At 44.5% G+C, this 24,664-nt stretch overlaps 1 protein-coding gene across 2 annotated transcripts in view; it reads left to right on the forward strand.

Annotated features, from left to right (window-relative positions):
* Nucleotides 1-24,664, forward strand: part of FKBP6 (FKBP prolyl isomerase family member 6 (inactive)) — a 209,775-nt gene that overhangs the window by 66,368 nt on the left and 118,743 nt on the right. For both annotated transcript variants that reach the window (XM_085646937.1, XM_085646938.1), the window contains exons 3-4: nt 13,703-13,792; nt 15,361-15,563. In XM_085646937.1, coding sequence (XP_085503063.1) covers nt 13,703-13,792; nt 15,361-15,563 — 293 coding nt within the window. The remainder of the gene's footprint in view (nt 1-13,702; nt 13,793-15,360; nt 15,564-24,664) is intronic.

Genomic DNA, 24,664 nt, shown 5'->3' on the forward strand with positions numbered 1-24,664 from the left:
TACTTCAATATATATATATAGACGATTATTAAAGTTAACAAGAAATGCACCAGATTTATGACTTTACCCAAATCTGTGTTTAAAATACCATTTCTAAGCCCATTCGTGATTTCAGATCTCAACAAATATCTGGTATTTTTGTCTGAAAAAAGTGGGAATCCTAACTTCACCTGTCACCTCACTTCTTTACATTCAACCCTCCTCCTTCCTTCTATGTTCACGTCATCTTTTCTCCAACCAAATCCATTGCCAGTTGTCACAGGAGCGAATTTCTGGGGTGCTGCAGCTTCCCTGCTACTCATGGCCCCATGGGGAAGGCTTACTTCACACCCAGGGATCCATTACCCAGGTCAGTTGCTGTTATCTTGTAAATACAGTGATTAATGTTGGAGGGGCACACAAAGAGAAACAGCTCCTGTGCTGAACAAAAAAGTTGAAAAGAAACCATCCATGGCGAAGGTAGAGGATTGTGTTGCGCTGCCATTCGCTTTAGTACAGCAAGTGCAATATCATAAATGGGAATGGATTACTGACTGGCAGTCCCAGCCCATTTACACACCTGATGGAGAGGGGCGGGGTGGAGGGGGAGGAGGCTTAAGCACTTTCAGCTGAATGGTCGTTGTCTCCCTGATCGACGGTGCAGGGTCTGTCTAGACCCTGCACTGTTAATCACAGCATGACACAAGGCAAGTCCTTTAAGACCCCTGCAGTCTTAGGGCATTCAAATAGATGCTGCTGGAATCTCCAGCAGATACTCTGCAAAAGGCTACTGCACTTACAAGTGCCTGAGAAGCGGAGCAGCATCTCCCCTGTGTTAGAAGCAGTGGTCGAAGTGGGGGAAAAAAAGTAGGGGAACTGTGGGCGGAGAATCAGAGGGTGGGAGTAACCCAAGAATTGGATCAGTGGGCGGAGTCAGAGGTGTAGCCAGAATCCCAATTTTTTGTATTTTTTGGGCAGTTCACTGCCCAGTTTGATTCAACCAATGGATACACATGATTATTTAAGGTGTAATATGAGTTACTGACATTAAAATACATTCACAAAGTGGGATATGCTTCTAATCGCAGAATGTCCCAAATACGATTAAATGTGGAAGCACAAGCCATATGTCTCCAAGCCATGGAGTTTCTCTCATCAGCACTTCTCCCTTTTTCCACAAGAGCAGTTCAAACATGAATGGCAAAATATCCTAGTTTGCAAATATTTTATATATAATTATGGCTCTGCCATTTTGGCCACATAATACAAGATCTGCTGAATAATCTGACAATTTTAACTAATAAATTGTTTGTAGCTCAAACGTATCAAAAGTTAATTAAAAATGTGTGACTTGTGTTGCTGTGGAGTGGACGACCCATCGCCAGGGTTGACTGATCACCTTACTCACTGCTGCATTTGTATGTTACACTGGTACTAATAAGGCAAAATCTTTCCAGAGACTGTTAGCATTTGTACACATGTCAAAATAATAAAATATCAGAAAATATACTGCATTACACGGCAGCCTTTTTTTATGCATAATTTAGTCAACACTGTGGCATAACTTTGTTGCATAATTAATTCCAGTGGCCCCACAGCAGACAGCACATGTTAAAAGTGCTTGTGAATGAAGCAGAGAGACTGTGAAGTTTGCGAACTTAGGGCCCCATTAGGATGGCGGGCGGACACTCTAGCGGTGCTGGGACCGTCCACCCTGGCTGTCGCATTCTGCATCTTTTACATTGCGGCAGGTGCTGCTGTAGGCAGCACCCGCTGCAATGCCAAAGAGGCATGTTGTGCATTGCCATGCACAACGTGACTGCCACCTTGTGCATGGCAATGGAGGGAGGTACCATGGGTACCCCCAGTGCACCGTCGACCCCCTCACCCCCGGGGGCCCGCAACGGGCCCCCAAAGCCAGTCTCTGCCTGCCTTTTTGAGGTGGAGAATCCGCCGCAAAAAGGCAGATGGAGAGGCCCATGGTAATCACTACAGTGGTGCCTGCACGGCACCGCTACAATGATTGCCTGGTTCCGGGTTCCGCAAGGCGGGTGAAAAGGACCGCCTGGCGGAACCGTGGCAGTCAGTCTTTCCAGACAGCGTTGGGTAAATCACCTGTTGATGGTGTGTGGATCGCCACCGCCAGGCCGGAAGTGGCGATCCGCATGCCATCATAATCACCCCCTTAGTTTGGTGTGCACGAAAATCCTGCATTGCCAATCTCTGGTGAGTTGCAGCTACTACTGCTGAAACAAGGCCAACGGAGGTACCTATGGGTGAGGCGGACTGACCTCAAGGGAAAGGCCGGCCTTAGCACTGGTGGCACCCTGTGCATTAAGGTTTGTTAGTGCCCCCCAATGACCACCTCAGCCATGGATTCCCTCACTACCACCCTTAACAGTGCCTCTCAAGTCTCCATGACCACACTCTCTCTCAGAAGCATTTAATTTGATTTACAGCGCCACTCATACCAGTGTAGAGTGTCAGAGCACTTTACATCACACACATTATACAGAGACCATCAATATGTGTGTAAATCACTCTATAGAAAATGCTACATAAGACTAAGGATACAAGGTGTAGGAGTCACATGACAGCCATACTAGTAGGCCGTATAGTTTAATAGTGATTGTTCTGGAGAAACACAAACTCAGAATTTAAAATGTATTACCATGGTTGGGGGTTCTCTTCAGGGACGTAACACAGGCCCCCGCAGCGAGGGGGGTCCCCAAGCACCAAGGGGTCCCCTCGGCACTGCACTCTGGCCGGAGAGCTCCAGATTAAGCCCGGAGGGGGTCCCTCTACGTACCGTGCAGGGAGGCCCCCTCACTTTTCGTTAGGCCAGTGGTTCTCTTTAATAATTAGAATTGATTTCTATCCAAAAGAACACTTTTTGCAACATTAGGATAATCAAAGGCTGGGGTAAAAATATAACTCTCTAATTTATACCTTGCAGTTTGCATGCAGCTCTTAGCTGACAGTTAATAGCTCACTGTTCTATGTTAGGATTTGAACTTTTAAACTGCATGTAACAAAAGGATCTCTCTGACAAAGGCAGTAACCCACTGACCTACTTACATTATGTGCACTTTGTAATCTGCATGGAACATGTTCTTTGCAGCAAGCACAATATCCCTCGTGCTGTCTTTTCTTGAGTCACAACTTACACTAGACAAAACTCTGATCTCTCTCTAGGAAGAACATTAATCACCAAAGTCATCATGACATTTTTATTGTTGCCGAAAAATGCTTGAGGCCAGGAAGGAGGCAGCAAGCACTTTCAAAACCATAATATACTTGCAAACATGATGCCTCCACCCAAAGTCAGCACCATGTGCGGTCACAACGGTCGCACCATCCTAGAACTGGCCCTTCTCAAGGGTCCTGTGACCTCAGTGACAGAGTCACTGTTGCTCTAGGGTTTGCTGCTTCATAGGCCTGCCCGCAAGACTGGAGGTGAACTTCAGTATGGATTGTGGTGGACAAGCCTGTAACCTACACTCACCACTCTAGGGTCCACCTGCTGGTGCTAAGACACGAGGACTTCTAAGGCCTTGCGAGGCCTTCTAATGTCTAGCATGGGATTGTGCTCCCTCAGGAGAGTGGTCTGATGGACTGGTTATGAAGGCTGAACCTGGTTCCCCAGTTCTAAATTCAGCAGCTTGGGCTATAGTGCCACATCCTCTTCCTCACTGAACACCATACTGACCCACTGAGTAAGACTCACACTGCCTTCAACTATAACCCAATTGTGCCCCGCTATAAACACCTGAATGCAGCTCAATTTAATTTACGCACTAGAGAAGAGCAATATGCTGCTGCCTACAAAAAAAAAGTTACAACATCCTGGAAAAAGCAAACACTCGTAGGGAATGCACAATTTAGCAAACCATGTGAAATGTAAGCAGGAGGCAACATGGTTACCTTAACGCTTTTACACTCGCTATTCAGAAATCAGTGAGTGCTTTTGCCTGAAAAGTTAAGGACAGGACTACAGGGCCCAGAATGGACCCATTTCAATGTCCATTGCTTATATCCTTACAAAACGTAAGCAGTATGGTAAAAAGACCCCATCCCTGAACGCAGAGTCACAGTACACATGTTTTCCAATCCACGCATTGCAGTACCTCCAGGATTGGTGCACTAGTTCCAAGCCTGGGAAAAACTGACAAGAAAACAAAAGTAGCGCTTCACTGGCAAACTCTGTAAAAGTGGCGCTAATATGTTTGGATGTGAATAAAATCAATCTGACCACTTTGCTGTCTTACTTTATTTAGGTAGTTATTTATTTTTCATATTTTATCCTTTTATTCCTGATGCTGCCCTTTTGAATTAAAATGGCAGAAAAATACCGCATTTCTTTTTTGGATCCATTTCACAGGGGAGCAAATAAACGAAAGGAGAGGAAAGGGAGTGAGAACCGCTTCTTGAAGTCACTGTTTTCAGTAAGAGAGGAACTGCGAAACTGTAAGAGAGGGAAGAAGGAAAGAGTGGGGGAAGGGAGCAGCTGAAGCGGCAGAGCAGAAGTGGACACTGTCCTTGTCTTCTCTGGGCAAGAATGGGAAAGACAGAGTCCTGTTACTTTCATGCTGCCCCACCCGTCCCCAAACGCCAGGAACGCCGGGATTTATCTGTAGACCATGGCGATTTTTTTTGTCCTGTGACGCATTTTCAAAATAAAGTAGGGGAACGGGATCTTTGGAATTAAAGAAGTAGGGGCACGCCGTGCCCTGCCGATCCCGCCCACTTCGACCACTGGTTAGAAGAGATACCTAACCCGAGCCTGCAGTACCGCATATTAGCGAACCGGTACTCTCCCTGGCTAAATAGAAGTGCCGGTACTGACGGCCAGAAAATTCGAAGTGCTGGTACTCAGTAGTGGTGAGTACCGGCCCATTTAAAGCACTGCTTTCTTACAAATATCTCATATCATTTTGGAAATCACCTAATAAAGTATTTTGTTTATTTAATTTTTAGATTGTCTACAAGTAAATTATGTGCAGTCTACCTGAGACCTGGTGCAGCATTCTTGTTTGTTAGATATGTATGTTGGTGAGAAGATGTGCTTTTGCGTTGGCAGCACTTAGCCAGCTACATAGCTTGTAGTTTGCTGTGAGCATGTTGGTGCCAGGGGATGCCTCTAATGTGTATTATTGTCATGGAGTGTTTGTAGGTTCCATGAGTTTGATTGGGGTCTTGGTGGTCTCTGCACATGTAACACCCACACAGCTGTATTTGAGCACATACAGTCACCTAAATGACCGTCTTACTTGGCGGAGTGCACACCCTCTTCAGTACAAATTGTATGTAGTAAGTAATATTGCTGTATAACTGATTGCTTGATAAATCGCATCATAACTGCTTACAGTAGGTGTGACAACTGCATGATAAACAGCATGACCAATTGTAACTCAACATGTGGGACACATGTTGAAGTTCTCCTCCAGAGTAGCGAGCACCCGTTCTTCTCCTAGCGCATCAGTGCCTTGTTGGGGATACAACACCCTGTGTAACTGGTAATGGAACACAATTCTTGGAGTGGTATTGGGTCATTCGGTTCGGCCAAAGCATCTTGGAGAAAACCAGTCCGGTTTTATAATTCTAGTTACATAGATCTTAAAGCAAGTCAGCACTGTCTCGCCACGCTCAATGCAGTCATTACCAGTATTGCCAGCCTCAGACCTAAACAGGCTGAGAGACTCCAGTATCGTTCACTTATGGAACACCAAATCTATCACCTGGGTGGTTGGATTTTGGAAAGCATTGTGGGGATAGGTGACTCGGTGCACGCAGTCTCCGTGCATGCTGATGACACATTAGTGTATCTAACCCAGCCCCATCAGTGTCTCCGTATACTCTTATTGGAATAAGAGACGTTTGGCAAAGTCTCTGGGCAATATATTAAGATTGGCCAGAATCACTCGAGGTGATCTGCCATGAGAAACTGATGGATATACCGCCACTTACGAATACAGATAAGTGCACTCCACTGAAGAACAACAATTGTTGAATGTGGGAGAGTGCTCCAGGGCCTTGAGGCATCAGTACGTTTGTGGAACTCACTCAGTCTATCTGTTATGGTAGAAGCACATTAGCGAGTTTGGTGTTTCGTACCTGTTGCCTTTATGTGCTACAGAACTCGCTTTGTTTGATTCCGCAGCCGACCTTTAAAGTAATGGAAAGCCTACTGGTCAGCTGGGTCAGACCAAATCAATTAAAAATGGACTGGGAACAGGTTGGACTTGATCTTCCTGGTTTAGAACTCAACTGCCACATGCTGCAAAATGGTGTCCAGATGCTGACCATTGTGTGGGGGGGGGAGGCTGCTAAGAGGTATGTGTGGGGAGTAATCTCTGCTGGTGCTTCTGATGCGTGAGGCAAATATACCTGCACACTAACCTCACGGGTACATGAGAGGTGGCAGTGAAAAGGGTCCTGGAACACTCCTTCGCTAGGACATCTGGTAGCTGCAGCAAAGCCTTATCCAGAGGGGGAGTTTTCTTACGCTGAGTCCCATGAGACATTTGGGGTGGGGCCAGGACAGTGTCTCAAATATGCAACGTTTTACAAAATAGCCAGGGAAGTGTGGGTAGGGTTTCCCAATACACCAACTACGTCGGCAACGCTTGTGTCAAATATTAATAGGGCACTCAAAAGGGACATCAAGAAAATAGATATAAACATGACAGATGTGAGAGGTTGACATATGGGGTCCATTACCAGATGAGGACTGGGGGTGTTGTTGAGAATAGGTGCCGGAAATATCAAGTAATGCAAGATTCAAATTATTTCACTTCAATTTCCTACATCACATGTATTTGTTCCCTCTGAAGCTGAGGAGACTAAATGCCTGAGGTTTGAGTAGATGGAAGCCTCCTTTATACATTTAACATGGACTCGCAAGGCGTTCACTGAGTAGTGGGCACAAGTAGTAACTAAACTGAGATCTAAAACAAATCTAAAAATAAGTTAGTCAAGCACTTCTTGCTGAGCATCATCTCGTGCCCCAAGGGGTTGGGTGCTCAACACAGATTTGCAGCACTGTGGCTGGTGTTATTGAAGTGATGTGTTACCAGACACTGGCTTCGGCCTAGATGTCCTTAATACGAGGCCAGGGTGAAGGGCACACTATAATGAGCCGTGGCAGAGGAAACTAGGATAAGGGCAGTTAGCAATTATGACGCGGCCAGCGAAGATATGACAGCATGGGATGAAATGAGCAGACTAGCAACGCCAAATCTTAATGGGTTGCAATATAACTACAAACGGATACACAGTACATGTCTGGCTGGATCTTATGTAAGACTAAATTAAATGACCTGGGTAACCACATGTGGATTAGGTACGTTGCCAAAAAAGACAAGCATTGGCAAAGCCAATAGTTCTTGGCAATCTGAGATCTAACTATAGTTGTCAGTTGTAATTTTTTTTGCTATGTGTGAGTTGCATTTCCACTGTCTCTATATCATATACATTGTTTTTTGTATTAGTGATATGTTGGTGGAACCGTTTGTAGGTAATTTTGCTTTTTTTTTTTTAGATTTATTTGTTCTGTCTCACTGGTGTTTGTCAACGGTTTTTAGTCCAGCTGTATAACTTCCGTGATGTTGTGCAGCTTGGCTAAATAAGATTTTTTTAAACCTATGATGCGGCTGGCCGCGTCATAATGTTGACGTAGGGTAGTACAAAGGGGAGAGGGCAGTGTGAACAAGTAAGAAGCGCATGGGCAGAGCCGGGAGGGGAGCATACGAAGCAAGCATGCACAGGTCTGTCTGTATGCAATGGGAAGCATTCACAGGGCAAGCACCACGCGCAGGGCACAGTCTGCATTCAAAGGGCAGAGTAGGCACACATAGGAGGAGACCTAAAAGGCTGCTGAGTGTACCATAAAAAATGTGGTCAACCTTGAGAAAATAGCCTCAGTCCCTGAGACTGGTTTAAAATAGTTTAATATATTGGCACCACAGTTGTCTCCAGTACGATCACGTTCTGGAAAGTAGGTCGGTGACCGTCCATAAACCCTTCAGGGTTTTGCACTAGTTTAAAGCAATTAGCTCCATAGCTACTATGAGTGCAAATGTGGTACTTTCTGATAAGTATCCCATCACTACTCGTTTAAACTTGAGACAGTGACTTTAAGAGTGTCACATGTACACGTTTGTTCTTCTGACATCTGCAGCCAGAATATGCTGATCGGCCTGTAGCGGGCCAACTGACACCCGCACCCCCTCCATCCCTACTTAAATATAAGCATGTGGCTTTGCATGGGCAATCAGATCGGCATATACACCGCATGTGATGGGTCCTTCCTTACACTGGGGTGCACAATGCTCAGTCCACACACTGGTGATGATGGCACATTTACACTCCCACAAGCCCAAGGGCCTTGACGAGTGGTGAGGCTGACTCTTGAAGTGCGATGGATCTCTGAAAGGCCCCCGGACTCCAGAGGTGTCGACATACCTTTAAAAATAAAGGCAAGGGCTGTAAGAGACAAAAACCATATAAGAGCAACTCGGACCCCCCTGGACCCAGAAGAGGGAACTTAAATCAACAGCATAAGACTCCTGCGCGTCGAGCGCACTGAGTGAGAATGACCACAGGAAGAGTGATAATCGCAACACCAGCCCAAGGGCACACTGAGAGCAAGCACTAACAGTGGACACCCTGAGCTCACTTCACGTCCACCGAGACTGCACCAAGGACATTTAGAGGGGCCAACAACCCGTTACCCCCCTTTAGCTAGGATGCCGACCCAGCCACAGCCGAACCCTGATGAAGGGCATTGTTGACCAGACCAAATAACTATTTTAAAGCCACAACGGAGATAGAGGAGTGACAAGGTCACTACTTCTCCATTACACAGGTAAGTAGTAATTCATATTGTTTGGGAGCTTAAATAAAACTGGCGATGAAGAAAACTATAAGATGGGAGAGACGGCACCAGATGCCTATTTTAACCCTCTACTTAATCTAGACAGAGTGCTTCCTGCTAGGACAAACCAAAAAGCAAGAATATTTGTCTATCAATGAATTTGATGCATGCCTGAAACAGCACATCCATCGAGGACAGCCCCACAGGGGTCAGGGCGCAACTCGTAAAACGATGCTTTATCACTTTTGCCACAAAAAAAAATACTCTGGAAGTCTGGCATTCCCTTTGATGAAAAGCACTTGGTAGGTTACATGAACCATCCAGTCCCAGAGCTAAACATATGGAATCTGCGCTAGCCAAGGTCTCAGTCAAAGAAAAGTATGACTCCACCACATTAATTAGGACAAAGCCCATCAGTGCTGGGTGGTGCAACCCAAGAATGTACATGTGCCATTGTATCCCCAAAACCAACGACCAGAGAATGTTTGAATGCTGTAGAGTAGAACCACACCCAGCAGCTCAGTGCCAGGCAAAGGAGAAGACCTGTAGCAATTGGGGGAAACCAAATCACTATGTCTGACAGTGCAGAGGAAGATAATGAGGACACTTTTAGAGCGGGATGAGTTTGCATACATGCTCCTTTCACACAGTCCTGTACGAAACTTTGTAGTTGAGCAGCAGACCATCCATGTCATCAACCCTTCCTACCTATCCTTAAGATGACGAAGATGATGAAATGTTCATTATCTCTTTTACAGAACACTCCCAAAAGAACCATTCCGAGCAGTCCAGATGTTTTACTGGACCTACCTACCCCAGCCCTGATAGACCTGGAAACCTAAGTAAAACTAAAGTGTTCTTGCCAATTCTGTAAACTAAAACCATGCCTGAAACTGAAAATAATAAAAAGCAGGCTCTTTGCATGTGGAAGCAAAGATCCAATCCTAGTATTGGGAACATTCCGACCATGATCTCTCACAAAGAAGAAAATGTTTTGTCTAAACTCTTCGTCACGCAGACTAGTGCTGGTGCACTCATCAGCTGTGATGACACCAAAATGCTGAAGTTATTAGCTTTAGTCAAACATGTAGATGAAGCAAGAGTAGAAGGCATTGCCAAATAACTCCAGCACCTCTTTCAAGGCCTAGGGTGACTGAAGACAAAGTTGATATCACTGCTCATTGATAAGTCAGTCTGACCTGTAGCACTCAAAAAACTGGAGAACCCCTTCCCACCTCCAACCATCTATGGAAGAAGAAGAGGGTTCTTCTGGAAGTAGAAAACTGCTCTACCACACTCACTCTCTGGATTTTGTAGTCAGAAATGTCAAGTTGGGTCTCCCCTAATTGAGAACTTGATGTGTTGACACAAGGGTGGACAGGGGGAGCAGAATACCCTCTACATATATCGCGTTCATGTCCTGGAAGAAGCCCAGTGACGGTTGCTGAAGACCAAGCTGTTGGAATAATAATAATAACCTGGTATTTGTAAAGCGCAAGCTAATCACCCCTAAGGTTCTCAAGGCTCTGGGGGCCTTTGGGAAGATTAAGCGAGCTATTGGCCAGAGTCACATGGTGTTGAGCTGAGCTGCTGCCGATGCCGTGGATCGTAACGTGACCCCTACACTCCAAAGTCAGCCGCCCTGGCCGTTGCGCCACACCTCACCCTTGCAGTAGTACAGCCTGGGGTGGCCACGACTGGCCATCAACCGCTGAATAACTCGGTCTACGTTGCTAATATTGATGCTTTCTAGAGACGTCGTGCTCTTGAGTTTCGTTGAAGATACTCTTTCAGGATGAAGGAAAGAGAAACTTGCACACACTGCTTCTGAATCTCTACAGCGACAGCAAGCAGATATTTGTAGGGGGCTGAATGTGATTTGTAGGACTGGAGTCTTATGATTAGAGGAATATTTCCTCACTCATACTAAAGCCCAGCCTGGAGGTGTTTTCCTTCAATTACCTGTATTAGATAATCTATCTGTGAAATGGCACTGCTTTAAGAAGGCTCTGTATTGAGAGGCAGTGTCTGGATTAGAGGGCTTGCTACAGTGAGCCTGTTTAAGCTGGCAAGGCAGTTTATGAATGGACTTTCTTCTGCATAATGGGAACTATGTTTTAAGGTTGGCACAGGTACGGGTTCTGAGTTGTGACTTCAGCAGATGGACCTCCATCTCTTTTGGTTACTGATGCCTGGGCTATGATTCAAGTGTTCAGTTGGACAATCTTCTTTATTTTCCCTCTATTACTCAATCCGAAGCAGTAAAGCATAACACTTAAACATGGCACACGTTTCTTTGCTTGCTATTCATTTTCACGATTTCATACAATTTCAGTACACCAAGGTAGTCTCCATAAAATGCACACTTTTGTCCAGAATATTTGTCCTTTAAAATAGCCACTTATTCAGAATTTTTCAGCCAGTATTCAAAATTTTAACTGGTGACAGGATATCGCCCTATAATTGAAAGTGCTCACCTGCTATCAAGTTTACTTACCCTGAATTCCTTTTGCCTGATCGTGTTCGGCGAATGAAAAATATCTTTTCACAGATGTAACGAAACACTATATCAACCTGAAATTAATTGACCGTTTATTACCTTTATGGAAAAAGAATGCAGTGCATCTCACTTCCCAGCACATTGAGTGCTGCCTTAAGCCCCCCGCCCACCACCACCCTCACAGTGTTCCTGCTTATGCCTTTCACTGGCTGTGGTGGCATTCATGTGAGTAGTAGCAACTGGTGGGTTGGGTCGGTCACGGGATTGGCCACATTTGTGGTATATCCTTGTCCTGAAAGTACAGAAGTAAAGAAGGGACCTTCGCTTGCCAAAAAGAAGAAATAAGGAGAGGGTTGGTCATAGCAATATCGATGAAAAATCTCGCAAATAAATTGACGGGCCTACATTGAGCCCGCTCCCGAAGGTAGCTCAAGCCAAACAACTCCCTACGGTAACCTATGGCAGCAAAGCAATGCGGGGGAGGGATGCCAAATTACTGGACATCACTCTTGTTAGAGCAAACAGAACTATGTTTTGCCTTTCGCCCTTCACCTCACCAGCTCAAATAATGCTGGAGTTCGGCTTAATACAACAATCCCTGGCCAGGCATGGATCTTACATTATTTGCTTGAACAAGATCAGAACTGCCACCTCAAACACCCTAAATCAACTGCTATGGCAAGAACTTCAGCACAGGGAAACTTCCCACGCAAGAAGTTACCTACAGGAATCTCTGGAAACTACCTGGCTTCAATAACTCTGGAACACACAACTTCATTATTTAACTTAAAAAAAAAAAAACTGGTTTGGAAATGCATAAAACAACTCTCACTGGTGGAGGACAAGGCAACATTCTCGGCCAGATCTCACACCTGGATGACCCTAAATTCCTATAAAACACTCGCACCTCAAAAATACTTAAATCGGGGATATCCTAAACCAATAAAAATGAAATTCCTTAGGTATAGATTGGGCATTCTTCCATTCACTCAGCACCTTCCACCTTGACTGAGGGCAACAACCCAAAGAACTTGCAGGTTGTGCGACACGGAACAAGGATACATTCTGCACTTAATCTGCACATGTAAGAGAGGCCACAGCTGTTAAAGGCCCCTTCAAGCAGAAAGGAATTTGCACCAGGAGGCAAGCGGTGCTGGCATGCTTTGACCAGAGGGCCACTTAACTGAACTGCAGAACGGTAACATTTCTCATGCTGGCTGAACAAAAAATGCCTAAAATGACAACCCAACCTCAGCAACACTAGTAATAAGTTGCCTGTGGAGCCATTGGCTGGCAAGCTAGATGCCGCATCTCTTTGTTGTAGTAAGGAAAGTGCACCCTTTTAATGCAAAAAATCTCAGCAGATGCCTTTTTCGTTAGCTGTCACTGCCAAACATGTATGCACTATATGGCACCTTACTACACGTATTTCTGGCTTTAGTAATGCATCAATTGACCGCGCTGTTCTTTACTCTGCGAATCACTGAATTATTTTAACGGTCAAACCAACTATTTTAACCACTGTACAGCATTTTTAGTATGTGTATTAATGGTTTTACTGGGGTACAACAGCAGCTCTATTGGCTATTTTAAAATGTTGCAATGGTTTTTAGTAACTATACAAATAAAAAGAAACTTGAACTGTCCTGAAAGTACAAAACGTGCTTTAGCACTCAGTATTTGTACTTATCTAAATTTGGGAGCACAGTGGCTGAGGCTTTACTTCCTAGATGATTAGAAGGTAAAAAAGGACTTTGTAAGAGATGTGTTGAAGTCCTGGCCTCTTCCCTTCTCCGTTTTCTTAGTCATGGTTCTTTTGTATTGGCTTAAGGTATCACCAACCCTACTTTACCACTTTGTAATCTGGTCTCACAAGTGAAAATAGGAAGTTTGAGTAGTTAGTCACATTAGGCACCTAACTTTGGCTGGTGGTCATGCCTGCAACTGGCCAGTTCTATTCATTTGAGCGGAGTATAAAGTATGAGGGGGCTACCAGGGTTTTGTGGGCAAGATTTTCTCGACCCACAAACCAAGTAGTGGCATCCACTTAAGTTAAGAGTGTACTCAAGAAATGCCAGAACTGATATGATATGGGTGCTCATGTTTAAATCCAGGAGGGTGGAGGACACTATAGCCTCCTACTAAAGAACGTGGCCGAAAAATCGTCGAGTATAGCATATTTAAAAAATGGTGTGTTTTTGTTCCATGTGAACCCTTTTGTGCAGCGAGTTACCTGCATTTTAAACAATACTGTTGTATTGTCTTCCAATCATTGCTTGTTTGCCTCATTTGTAGTGAACCCTAGATGTATTCTATGCACAATTGTGTTTCTTCATCTTTTCCTACAGTGAAGTATTCTGGGTACCTGGAGTATGCTGACCAGCCCTTTGACACCAATCGTTACCGACGGAATCCCAGACTGATGAAGCTGGGCACAGGTAACTGCGCATTGATCTGGTGGGTTGACAGTTGCAGGTGCCTAGACTAGGTCAGGCATGGTTCAATGAGTTGGAAAGTAACTGGTTATTATAGTAGTAATGTGTGTTTGATCCCCCTGCAGCTGCACCGTTTCCTAGCATTGTCATTGATGGGTGCTATGTGTAGTCAGTTTTTGTTTGCTTAGCGTACTTCTAGCAGTGCAGAATCTTTGATGCAAATATTTTGATTTGATAATTACTTAATCTTTACTAAAGCGAGGACTGATGCAGAGAGGCCTCCTGTCATAATGATATGTCTTTCCACTTCCATGTTTTTCTTTGGTTTTGTTGCAGGCCTCTCACATTGCTTGGCCCTGCTTCACCAGTCTGTATCCTGTGAATGCAGCTGTGGCTGCCCTCGGTTCAGTTAGGTCCTTGCTGGTTTGCATCCATCATGTCTCTCCCGAGACAGTGGCTAGCGTGATACCTTTTATTGGACAAACGGAGAGTAAATATTGCAGTGTACAGAATGCTGACGGTCACCCAAAGCACCTTTTTTCGATCCTCGTACAACTACAACGTGATGTGTGAACATCATTATCAAAGATTAAAAAGTACATGCTTGCACATTGTACTGCTGCTTAGTGCTACCCCAAAGAACTGCCAATACCCTGTCCCCTGAGGGCTAAGGTCTTGCCTCTTTACTGTAAATACAAAAGCAGAACATTAGTGCCGGAGGCATTCGCTCTAATTGAAGCACTATACAATTAAATGTATGCATGTATATTAACCAATGCAAAGCTGACAATAGAAGTAAATGTGTTGTATTGTTCGGGTACTTGAATAGAACATGTTTGATCCCACAGCATTCCCCTTGTGCTTCAATCAAGACAGCTCTCAGTGACTTTGCGCAGTAGTACCCAGGGTCGGCTCCTCCGTAATGGTGGACGAGCATCGCTCCACTGCCCAGTCACGAAATGATCAATAAAACCATAATAAACACAATGTTATTATAATTTTATTTATCACTGTCTGAGCCGCGATGGAGTCGAAGCAATGAGTATATGGCGGGACCGGGCATGGCAGGGAGGTGGAGTAGTGTGCACTTATAAGTGCTCATGTCAGTTTGCTGGCTGTCTTAGGCTAGACAAACAGACATGCACACTTATGTTTATCCAATTCACCTGTGTTGAACAGCTGGGTTGGAGAAAAGCCACAGTCTCCCATGCACTTTCTGAGCAGCAAGCAAGGTTGCTCAGACCAATCTTGGTGCTGCTCTCATGCTAGGTAAAGCATGAGAGCAGTGTCTGGATTGGGTGGGGAGCTTTTAGGCCCATACACTTCCGGGCTGAATAAGAAGAGCCATGAGGCTGACAGCAGTCTCAGTGGAGCGACGCGTAAGTATTTTATTTTACTCCCCAAGCCAATCCCCCGCCCCCTGGCCACCCTACCACTTTGAATAGGCGGCAGTCGCAATTGGTAGTACCTATGAATTGCTTTTTCTTGTGGTCCTGAGGTGCTGTTAATTGATAATTCTGTAGCAACGTTAGATGCTTGTATGCCGACTCCAAGTTGTGTTCCTCTCGCAGATATTACTCTGTGGGGCATGGAGGTGGCTCTGCTGACCATGCGGAAGGGAGAGCTCTCCAGGTACCTGTTCAAGCCTTCATATGCCTATGGGACATTGGGCTGCCCCCCGCTTATCCCACCTAATGCCACCATACTCTTCGAGATGGAGCTGCTGGACTTTCTGGATACTGCTTTGTCCGATGACTTCTTTGATCTTTCACCGGTAAGTCAGATGCAGGAGACGACATGAAATTCAGTGACATTGTGTTAGTTCTTTTGTCCTAATTGTACAATTTGAGTTCTCTTCTGACTTTTACACTTTCCAGTGCACTAAGGATTATTTTACTGCTTTTATATTTAGTACATTAACGAGTGCATAAAGTTGCTCTTTAGTGGGGAATCTAAAAATGAGAATTGACCTATGGCAACCTGAGAGCAGTTTATGTAGTAGCCTAGTCTCAATTGTTTTCTCCTTAAATTTAAAAGAACTGGGCCCGATGTATCAAACCATTTTTATGATTGCCAAGGTCAAGTTCGAGTCGTTGCGACCGCATAATGACTTTTTTTTAAATGTACCAAACCCTTATTGTGATTCGGTAACATGTTACTGAATTGAAATTAGGGTTTTAGAATAAATACAGGATCGATATTTGAGAGGGGTGTGTAAAGTGCGCCCCTTCCAAATAGAGATTCTTTAGCTTATATATTGATGTTTTGCGACCAAAGCCGGGTTGCAAAACATTTTGTTTTTACCCCCAAATCAAACGTTGTGGCAAGCATTCACAAACCAAACGGGGTCCCTATGGGGCACCTTCCCCATTGTGAATGTCAACCAAAAACATTTTTGACAAGCAGGCTGAGGTCCTTGGGATCCACTGCCTATTCATGTAATTTTTTTTGGGGGGGGGGATAAGTATTCATCCTTTTTTTTTTTTTTTTTTTCTTTTTCTTATTTCTACATTAATCCCATTTTCCTTTTAGGGAAACGGGCTGATATAGAATATTACTATACCGATTCACCCCCTCCCCCCCCAAACAAGCCTTTCTAAACTCTTTCCTTTGACACTTCCACCTCACATCCCTTTTACTCATCCCAAACTCCTCCTACTGCTATGACCTCCTCCCCCCCCCCCCCAAAGGCTAAATTCTATCCCTCCACTATCATTTTCAATCAAAATAACAGACTAACATGTCTACTTCTCAAATTTCATATTTCACTATACTAATTCACCACTCATCCTATATGGGTTCCGGATTAGCGTGCTACTCGCTAAAAAAGCACTTCAACACCCCATCAGGGGTAACAGGCGCTATATAAATACAAACCTTTTTCCCTCTTCTATCCCTCCGCTATATATATCCCTGCTTCCCCCTTACTGGCAGTCGCCAGTAGGTAGTTATAGTTGGAAACCTAGTTTCCTTAGGAAAAGCACTTGTTGTTTTGCTAATAACTTTGGTGCCGTTTGTCAAATCTTCACAAAATTTTCAAAACTAATTTGTCACTCACGTCAACTTCAGTCTGGAAAGATTCAAGATGGTAGAGCAAGCTGGGGCTGAGAAGGGAGGTCCTAAAACTCGTTTTCCCTATGCAACTTCCCACAGAGTTTTTGAGAAATTACTACACCCCAAGCCGCTGATGGTAATTACACCAAAAATGGTCAAAACGATTTATGTATATCTAGGGGCGCGAATACTCTGCGGATCCGAAAGATCTCATGGTGAGATTTGACTGGCTGCCACCACTTTAACCAGGAAGTGTTGGCAGCCATCTTGACCCGAGTCCCAAGAAAAATATAAAAAAATAAAAAAAACACATGGCGGCAGGGTAGGAATACCCTGACCTAGGCCTGGTGGTGGAGTCCTAAGGGAGACCCTGCCGGGGGGTCTAAAATTTGCTTTAAATTTGCAAAGGATCCGCAGCAAAATTTAAAAAAGAAAAAAAAAGTGCCAGGGGAAATTCATAATATTATTAAGGTAGAGAGGGGTGCACATGGGTGCCCTCCCCGGGACGTTTTTGGCTCTGGAGAACCCATACCCCGGGCCCGGACTTATTATAAATTGGGATGGGGCAAGCGTCCTGCCCTCTAACCCTCCCAGGCAGATTTTGCTCCCGGGGCCCGGCCGAAGTTACAAACAGGGGAGGGTGGCATGCAGGTCCCCTCCCCAGATGGATTTCAGCCCCAAGTATCCCATCCCCCTGGGCCCATCTATTAGCATAAATTGGGAGAGGGCACACAGCCCCCCTCCTGGGGCAATTTAAGCCCTGGGGACCCCCCCCACCCCTTAGGGCCTGGCCATATTAATAATAGGGAGCAGAGCGCACAGAGACCCCTCCCCAGGCGACTTTCAGCCCCGAGAACCCTTCCTCAGAGTCCAGCCGCAATTTGAAAAGGAAGGGGGACCCCTCACAGAGCCATTATTGGCACTGGGGACCCCATCTCTACTGATTTGTCCCGGGTGTCCACCGACTTTACATTGAGGTTTCCCAGCACACACTGACACAGACAGGTGTGTTTCACAACTTCAAAGCTCCCGCCAAGTGAGAGCAAACATGAAGTACACTCGCAGCTGGCGGGATCTTAAAGAATGCTCCCGGGAGCTTTAAAAATGCTCCCGGCAGCTGGAAGTGGACTACAGTAGGTTTGCGAGCAGGGAAACAGACCTGAATATTGCTCCTGTCCCCAAGGAGCAGCATTTTTAGCTGCTCCCAGCTGGTGGAGCAATGCTGGCTCCAGCTGAAGGCAGTGAGCTGGATTGGGCTTTAGGGCCCCCCTGCTGCCTCCAAGAAGGATGTGGTGGGAACCCTGGGTGTGCAGTAGGGCACCCATCCTTTATTGGCCGGACTCTGGGTATGGGGTCCCCGGGACCGATATCACCCTGGGAAGGGGGCTCTGGGTCCCCTCTCCATTTAAAAAGGTGGCGGGCCCCAGAGGATGGGATCCCCGGGGCCAAATTGGCCTGGGAGGGGTGCTGCATGCACCCCCCCTCTGTATAATATGGCCAGGCTCCGGGAGATGGGGTCCCCCCCCCGACTGAAATCGGTCCGGGAAGGGGACTTTGCGTCTCCCTCCCTCCCCCCCTTTCCCTGGGCACGGGGTTCAGGTTCCCTGCAGTGGGGCCTCCTTCGTTGGTACATGTAGCACAGGAAGCCAAACACATATAGCCTTAATGTGCTCACTTCTATTTTCGTTTCTAAGTGTCATGGAGTTTTCTGGCTCCTTATGTGGCTTTCAATTTTTGATTTCTTCAGGATACTGTTGGATTGAGGAACTGGTCTCAGGTGGATGGTCCTTTATTATCACAAGCAGTCCAAACGATCAATTGTTCTCAGTTTAGCCTGACAGTTGAGGAAGGATTTTTCAGACCACCAGTCAGACAGTAACATCCCACACGAAGAAACTTAGAAGTGTGCTCTTCTCCTAACATGGGAGTGTCCTCTGAGGTGCCAAGGCCGTACTGGCTGTACTGGCCATTGAGTGTTTCCAAGGGAGGCTGGAAGGGTGGGGGGCCGTGTTTGTTAGTGGAGGGCTGGTTTTGTAGCCGTGCAGCAGTTTTAAAAGCACTGCAATTCCTTGTATATTCACTTCAGCAGTTTTCATGCACCAATAAAAGTGTCAAGTTAAGTCTGGTGATTAATGTACCTGCTGGAGAGAGATGGGAGTTTTGTCTAGTGGTAGTTTTGACTCATCTAAGGTAGTGCAGAGGGTTAATGTGCCTGCTGCATAGAACGTGTACCATGCATATCAAAGACAAATATTTTCTATGCATAGCTCAGTGGGTTACTGCTTTTGTCAGAGATTCTTTTGTTACTGTCCAATTCATAAATTACAATCCTAATTTAGCACAGTAAGCTATGAATTTACCAGCAAAGAGCTGCATGGTACAGGTAAGAAAGTTGTTTTTTACTTTCTTTTATTATCCTGATGTTGCTAAAAAATGTTGGTTTGGGCAGAAATAAATTCTTATTACTGTAGTCAACCAAAACCGTTGTGTTATGTTGTAAATCCTGAGTTTGTGCTTCTCCTCACAAAGAACTCTTAAAAAGTGCCTACCAGTAAGTATGGCATGTGAATCCTACACCTTATAATCCCCTTTGCCTTATGTAACATTTTCTATACACGGATTTACACATGCATGATTCATTGTCTCTGTATGTATGTGTGATGTAAAGTGTTCTGACACCCTACACTGGTATATGAGGTGCTATAAAACAAATACAATACATGCGGGAGAGGGGCTGCGGAGAGATTGGAGAGATGAGAGGGACTGTTTTAGGGGAATATATGATGTTACCCCGCATGTCAACACCACGCATACCATCACAACGCATTTGTAACAACGCAAGTGCTGTTACAACGCGTTTCAATCACAAAGCATACTATTTAAATTAATATGCCTTTACAACGCAAAGGCATGGAGAGAGAGAGAGAGAGAGAACATTTTTTTCACTACATTTGTAATAGATACATAAATAGTGCACGTTTAAATACAGGTAGAAATCTCACTTTAAATACAGGTAAAAAAACAAAACAGGTTGGAATTTGGGTTCACACTCCAGTTGGATACAATGTGAGTCAAAATCAATAATGGCATAATGCTAAAAATGCGATGGCTTGTTCAAATATATACTCTCACTTCCTGTATATTAAAATACATTCATTAGAATCGGTATAAGCCTGTCCCCAGAATTCATAAATCTGAACCTTCTGGACACTCATCCTCTTTGTGCACCCTAATAAACATTCCTGTTCACTGTATTTACATTGTGCAAGAAATATCACTACTACGGTGCGTTAGTGTAATAGCATGGTTATATCCCCTTAATCATTGCCGTATATTGGTCATACTTGTCCTAAATGTCTATTGATATGCTATGTGTGAGTATAGTGACTAAGGGGCATATGTATCAAAATCTCTATTTGTGATTCTCAAATAGCGATTTTTTGAGAATCGCTATTTGGGAATCGCAAACGAGATGCAAGTAAAAATTCGCAAATAGTTAGTGATTCCTTGGCATTCCTTAATTGCGATTCGCAAATTGCAAATCGCAATTAAGGAATACCTTCCCATTCATTCTTATGGGCCATGAGGCCCATAGGAATGAATGGGAAGACATTCTCAATTAGCGATTCGCATTTAGAGAATCGCAAATTGAGAATTTTAAGGGTGCAAGGGTGTCATAAGGACACCCTGATGCACCCCTGAAATGAGCATGTGTGCGCATGTGGTGCACATACATGCCCTAAGGGCATGTATGTGCACCGCATGGCACTTTGAAAAATGGCAAAAAGTGCATCTTTCAAAGAAATCGCAAATTACCACCAACTTGAAGTTGGTGGTAATTTGCGATCTCTTGAGGAGAAATCGCACAACTTGGGTGCTTGTTACATCACATTTAGGGATTTGCAATTTGCAATTCCTTAAATGCAATCGCAAAATAGAGAATCGCAAATTTGCGATTCTCTAATTTGCGATGCCCTTTTGGGATGATACATCCCAAAAGGCCTTGGGATGATACATCCCAAAAGGCCTTTTCCCGTTCGCAAACGGGCCGTAATATGCGTGATGAAAATGACCCAATAGGTGAATCTGTTAAAAACTTTCTGTTCACATAACAATAGTTCAGTGTTGAGTTAATCATACTGAAGCGCCTCAGAGTCTAAGGGCAGTCAATCCTTTTCTTCTCTACCAGATGGCATTTTGCTTGGATTTATGGTGTTTTGTCAAGTATTGGCTATGCAGTTGAAATCTTATTGTTTCCGTGTTTCTATCACATTAGGTAGAGCCCCTCCTAAACCTCTATTGATCTATCCACCCTCTCTTCTATATGCAGTGTGGGGTCCTATTATGCATATAAATAAATAAAAACATACATACATACGCATATACCCATATAAATACATAAATACATAAATACATAAATAAATATAAATAAATAAATATGCACATGGTATCATCTCAATAACTCTTCATTTCCTATAAAGTTATTAAAATTAGGCCATTTCATAGATTTTCCCACTAAACATAATTAAAGAATAGGGAGTGATAATATTTGATAAATACATAGAAGTTAAAAGTAATTAAGAGGTTAGGGATGTCATTTGAGATGTCATCAGTGATGTCATGAGTGATGTCACTGACCATGTCATGAGTGATGTAATATGTGACGTCATCAGCAGTGCATTGCGGGCGCGCGAGTTATAGTTAGCTGAACTAACTATAACGGGAGAATTTCAATGGTTTTGTACAAGTGAAAAGTCCAGCTAACTATAACACCCCTGAAACCTATGGTTTTTTCAGTGAATTTCTGAGGTTTTTTAAATGCTAATTCCTAACTATAACGTGCCTGAAACCTATGTTTTTTTATGTGAATTTCAAAGGTTTTTTAAATGCTAATTTCTAACTATGCCTACAGAGATAGGACATGTGAAGAATGAAGAAAAAATGCACAGAAAGAAAAAAAAGAAGTGCAGAAAGAAGCAACAGAAGTCCTCAAAGACGAAGAAAAGTGCAGGAAGAAGGATAACGTGCAGAAAGAACAAAAAGAAGAGCAGAAAGAAGCCTTGTTGAAAATCATCCTGTACCCTCAACTTTTTCAGATGGATACTGGTGGTAACTGAGTCTGACTAACCAGTCCTAGAGCCAGTGCTATGTTAAAAGACACTTAGAATACAGGGAAAACACCTACATACACTAGGGAACATTATGCGTTGGGGTCCCCCTGTGATTAGCATGACCTCCTCTGTAAGCCCCTAGTATATAATAGGGCAGGGGGATTAAAACTACCTCTTAAAACAGGCCACAGGGCGTTTTTGCACACGTTAACTCAGGCCCCGTCCCCTCCCTTCACCACTGTGTAAACACGCCCTGTGTCCGTTTTTAGTTGGGAGATTAAGTCCCCTTGAATCCTAAGGGTCCCTAGGGTCAAACTAGACCACTAGGTACCTCCAGTAAGCACCACAGAGCTGCGTTGCAGAGAGGTGTAAAAAGGGGCTTGGCCTCAGAACACCTGTCTGCAGCACAGCTCCCTGGCGCATACTGGAGATGCCTATTGGGCTAGTTGGCCCTCAGGGACCCTCAGTATTGAAGAGGAATTAATTCCCAAACTTACAATTCGCCAGGGGGCGCGTTTGCAGAGTGCTGCAAGGAGGGGGCGTGGCCTCCAGCACGATGCCAGTCTTTTATTTATTTAAATTTTTTAAGAAGGGGGGCTGTGTGGTTCCCCTTCTTATTCTAATTTATTGGCCCTGATGACCCCATCCCCCAGGGCCTGTCTCCTAATTATATTTTTTTGACCCCAATCCCCAGGGCCGGCCACTGTTTTTTATTATTTTAAAAAAATATATATTTATAGACACACCTAGGACATGCTGGACAAACCGTACATACCTATCACCATGACGATTTGCGTGATATTCATTAAAAGGCGACTATGCATACAATGAATCCACGTGGAATGTATTTACACCACTAGTGAAGCTCTGACATGTCTGATGCCCTACCGTGCCTAATCCCGGTAGACACCCTTGTCGTTTATTTATACAAACATGGGTAGCTATTGACGGGCACATTTAATACACATGCACACTAGGGGTGGGCAGAATTTGCGAAATCCACTTTCACAAATTATCGCGAAAATGTTTAAAATTATCGCAAACAAGCGGAAATATCGCGAAGATGCGGAATTTTTTTTCCGGCATGTTTGCAAGATTTTCTGCATGGTTGCGGGTCACCAACTTACCCATGTGGTTGCTCGCGGGCGCGGCCATCTTGTTTTGAGTTGTCTCGCGGTGCATGATCGCGAGAAGAAAGACGTGATCGCGCGACACATGACGTCACTGCGGGCGCGAACTGTCGCGAGACAGCGCAAATGGCTAAAAACAATCCAACATCTCATGGAGAACGCGACCGGATCAAGAAAACTTGTCAGCGAACGCAGGGATTCAGGTAAGGCGATCGCGCGCGCGCAAGAATGTATTATTTTACAGCGCTAGCAAGAAACAAATTATCGCCAAGCTGCGGAAAGCGGAAATTTTGACATTTTCGCGCTCTCCGCGGAACGCGAAAATGTCAAATTATCGCAATTTCCACGAACGGAACGAAATTTTCGCCCAGGCCTAATGCACACCAAGCCATTCAAAGGGGATTCGACAAAAATTCGACCAAAACTATGCAAGAAACCCTCCTCACGGTTAATAAAACACACATCCACTGCCGGATGTGTAATACTTTTTATTTTACTCTCTGGAAAGGGGACGAACATCACTTGAGAGTCACAGTGCGCTCCTGGCAGAGCCCAATGCTGTGTTACACCCACCATTGCCTGCTGAGTGCCACACACCTCTGTGTTGTATTCCACTAGCTAGTACATATGCTATGACACTCTCTAGCCCATGTGCACTGTAACACCACCCCGTGAATATGTCATGCCACACTTGTCTTCGCACGGGTTATATTGCCCCATCTAACGTGCCTTCCTCGATGCCTATGTTATAACGCACAGTGCTATGCCATACATATTACAATCTGGGATCCATATCTTTGTCACAGTGCATATGCAACGTTACACTCCCCAGCACATATTTTATATTACAACTTTAGAGACTAGTTAGGTTACACAACACTGCCCTGTGCATATTACACTCCAAGGCGCATATCGCATAGCACGCGCTAGTGCCTGTGCTATCTCGCGCTCTCCAATGAATCTGTAATTGCGCACAATGTATTGCATATTATATTTCACGCCCGGTTCATCTTCTATCACACTTTTTGGTGCATAGTTTATACCATACACTATATCTAGTTTTCATTTTCAATCGTGCTCTCAGGACTATGTTCTATATAACACTGTGTTCACCTACCCTTTTCACGGGCATTACATTTTGCGATAGGGGGTGGAGGGTCAGGGGGTGTTTCTGCCAAGTGAGCCCGGAGTCACAGTCACAAACGTCCTCTTCTTCCTGAATAAAAGTGAGATTATGCTGCATACTTGTTCATATTTTAAGTAGTTCGCACAGACACACGTTTTAAAAACAATAAAGTTCCTAATACCTGCCTTCTCTGAACAGTTAGCTTGCTGCCCCATCCCCCTCCTCCCTATCCTCTGTTGTGTGAATCCATGGACTAGCCTCCTCCCTCCTGCCATGCATGGTCTGATTCTTTTTAAAACTTTTTTTTTATTGCCATTTTTACATTAGACACATTGTACATCGTATAGATCATTCAGATAGTTATAACAGATTGTACATTCAATAGTCTGCCATGCATGGTCTGATGTGCTGCCACTGCCCTCAATTTAGTATGATGTACCAGTCCACTCCTCCT

Source organism: Triturus cristatus, chromosome 3_2, assembly GCF_964204655.1.
Source record: "Triturus cristatus chromosome 3_2, aTriCri1.1, whole genome shotgun sequence".
Classification (NCBI taxonomy): domain Eukaryota; kingdom Metazoa; phylum Chordata; class Amphibia; order Caudata; family Salamandridae; genus Triturus; species Triturus cristatus.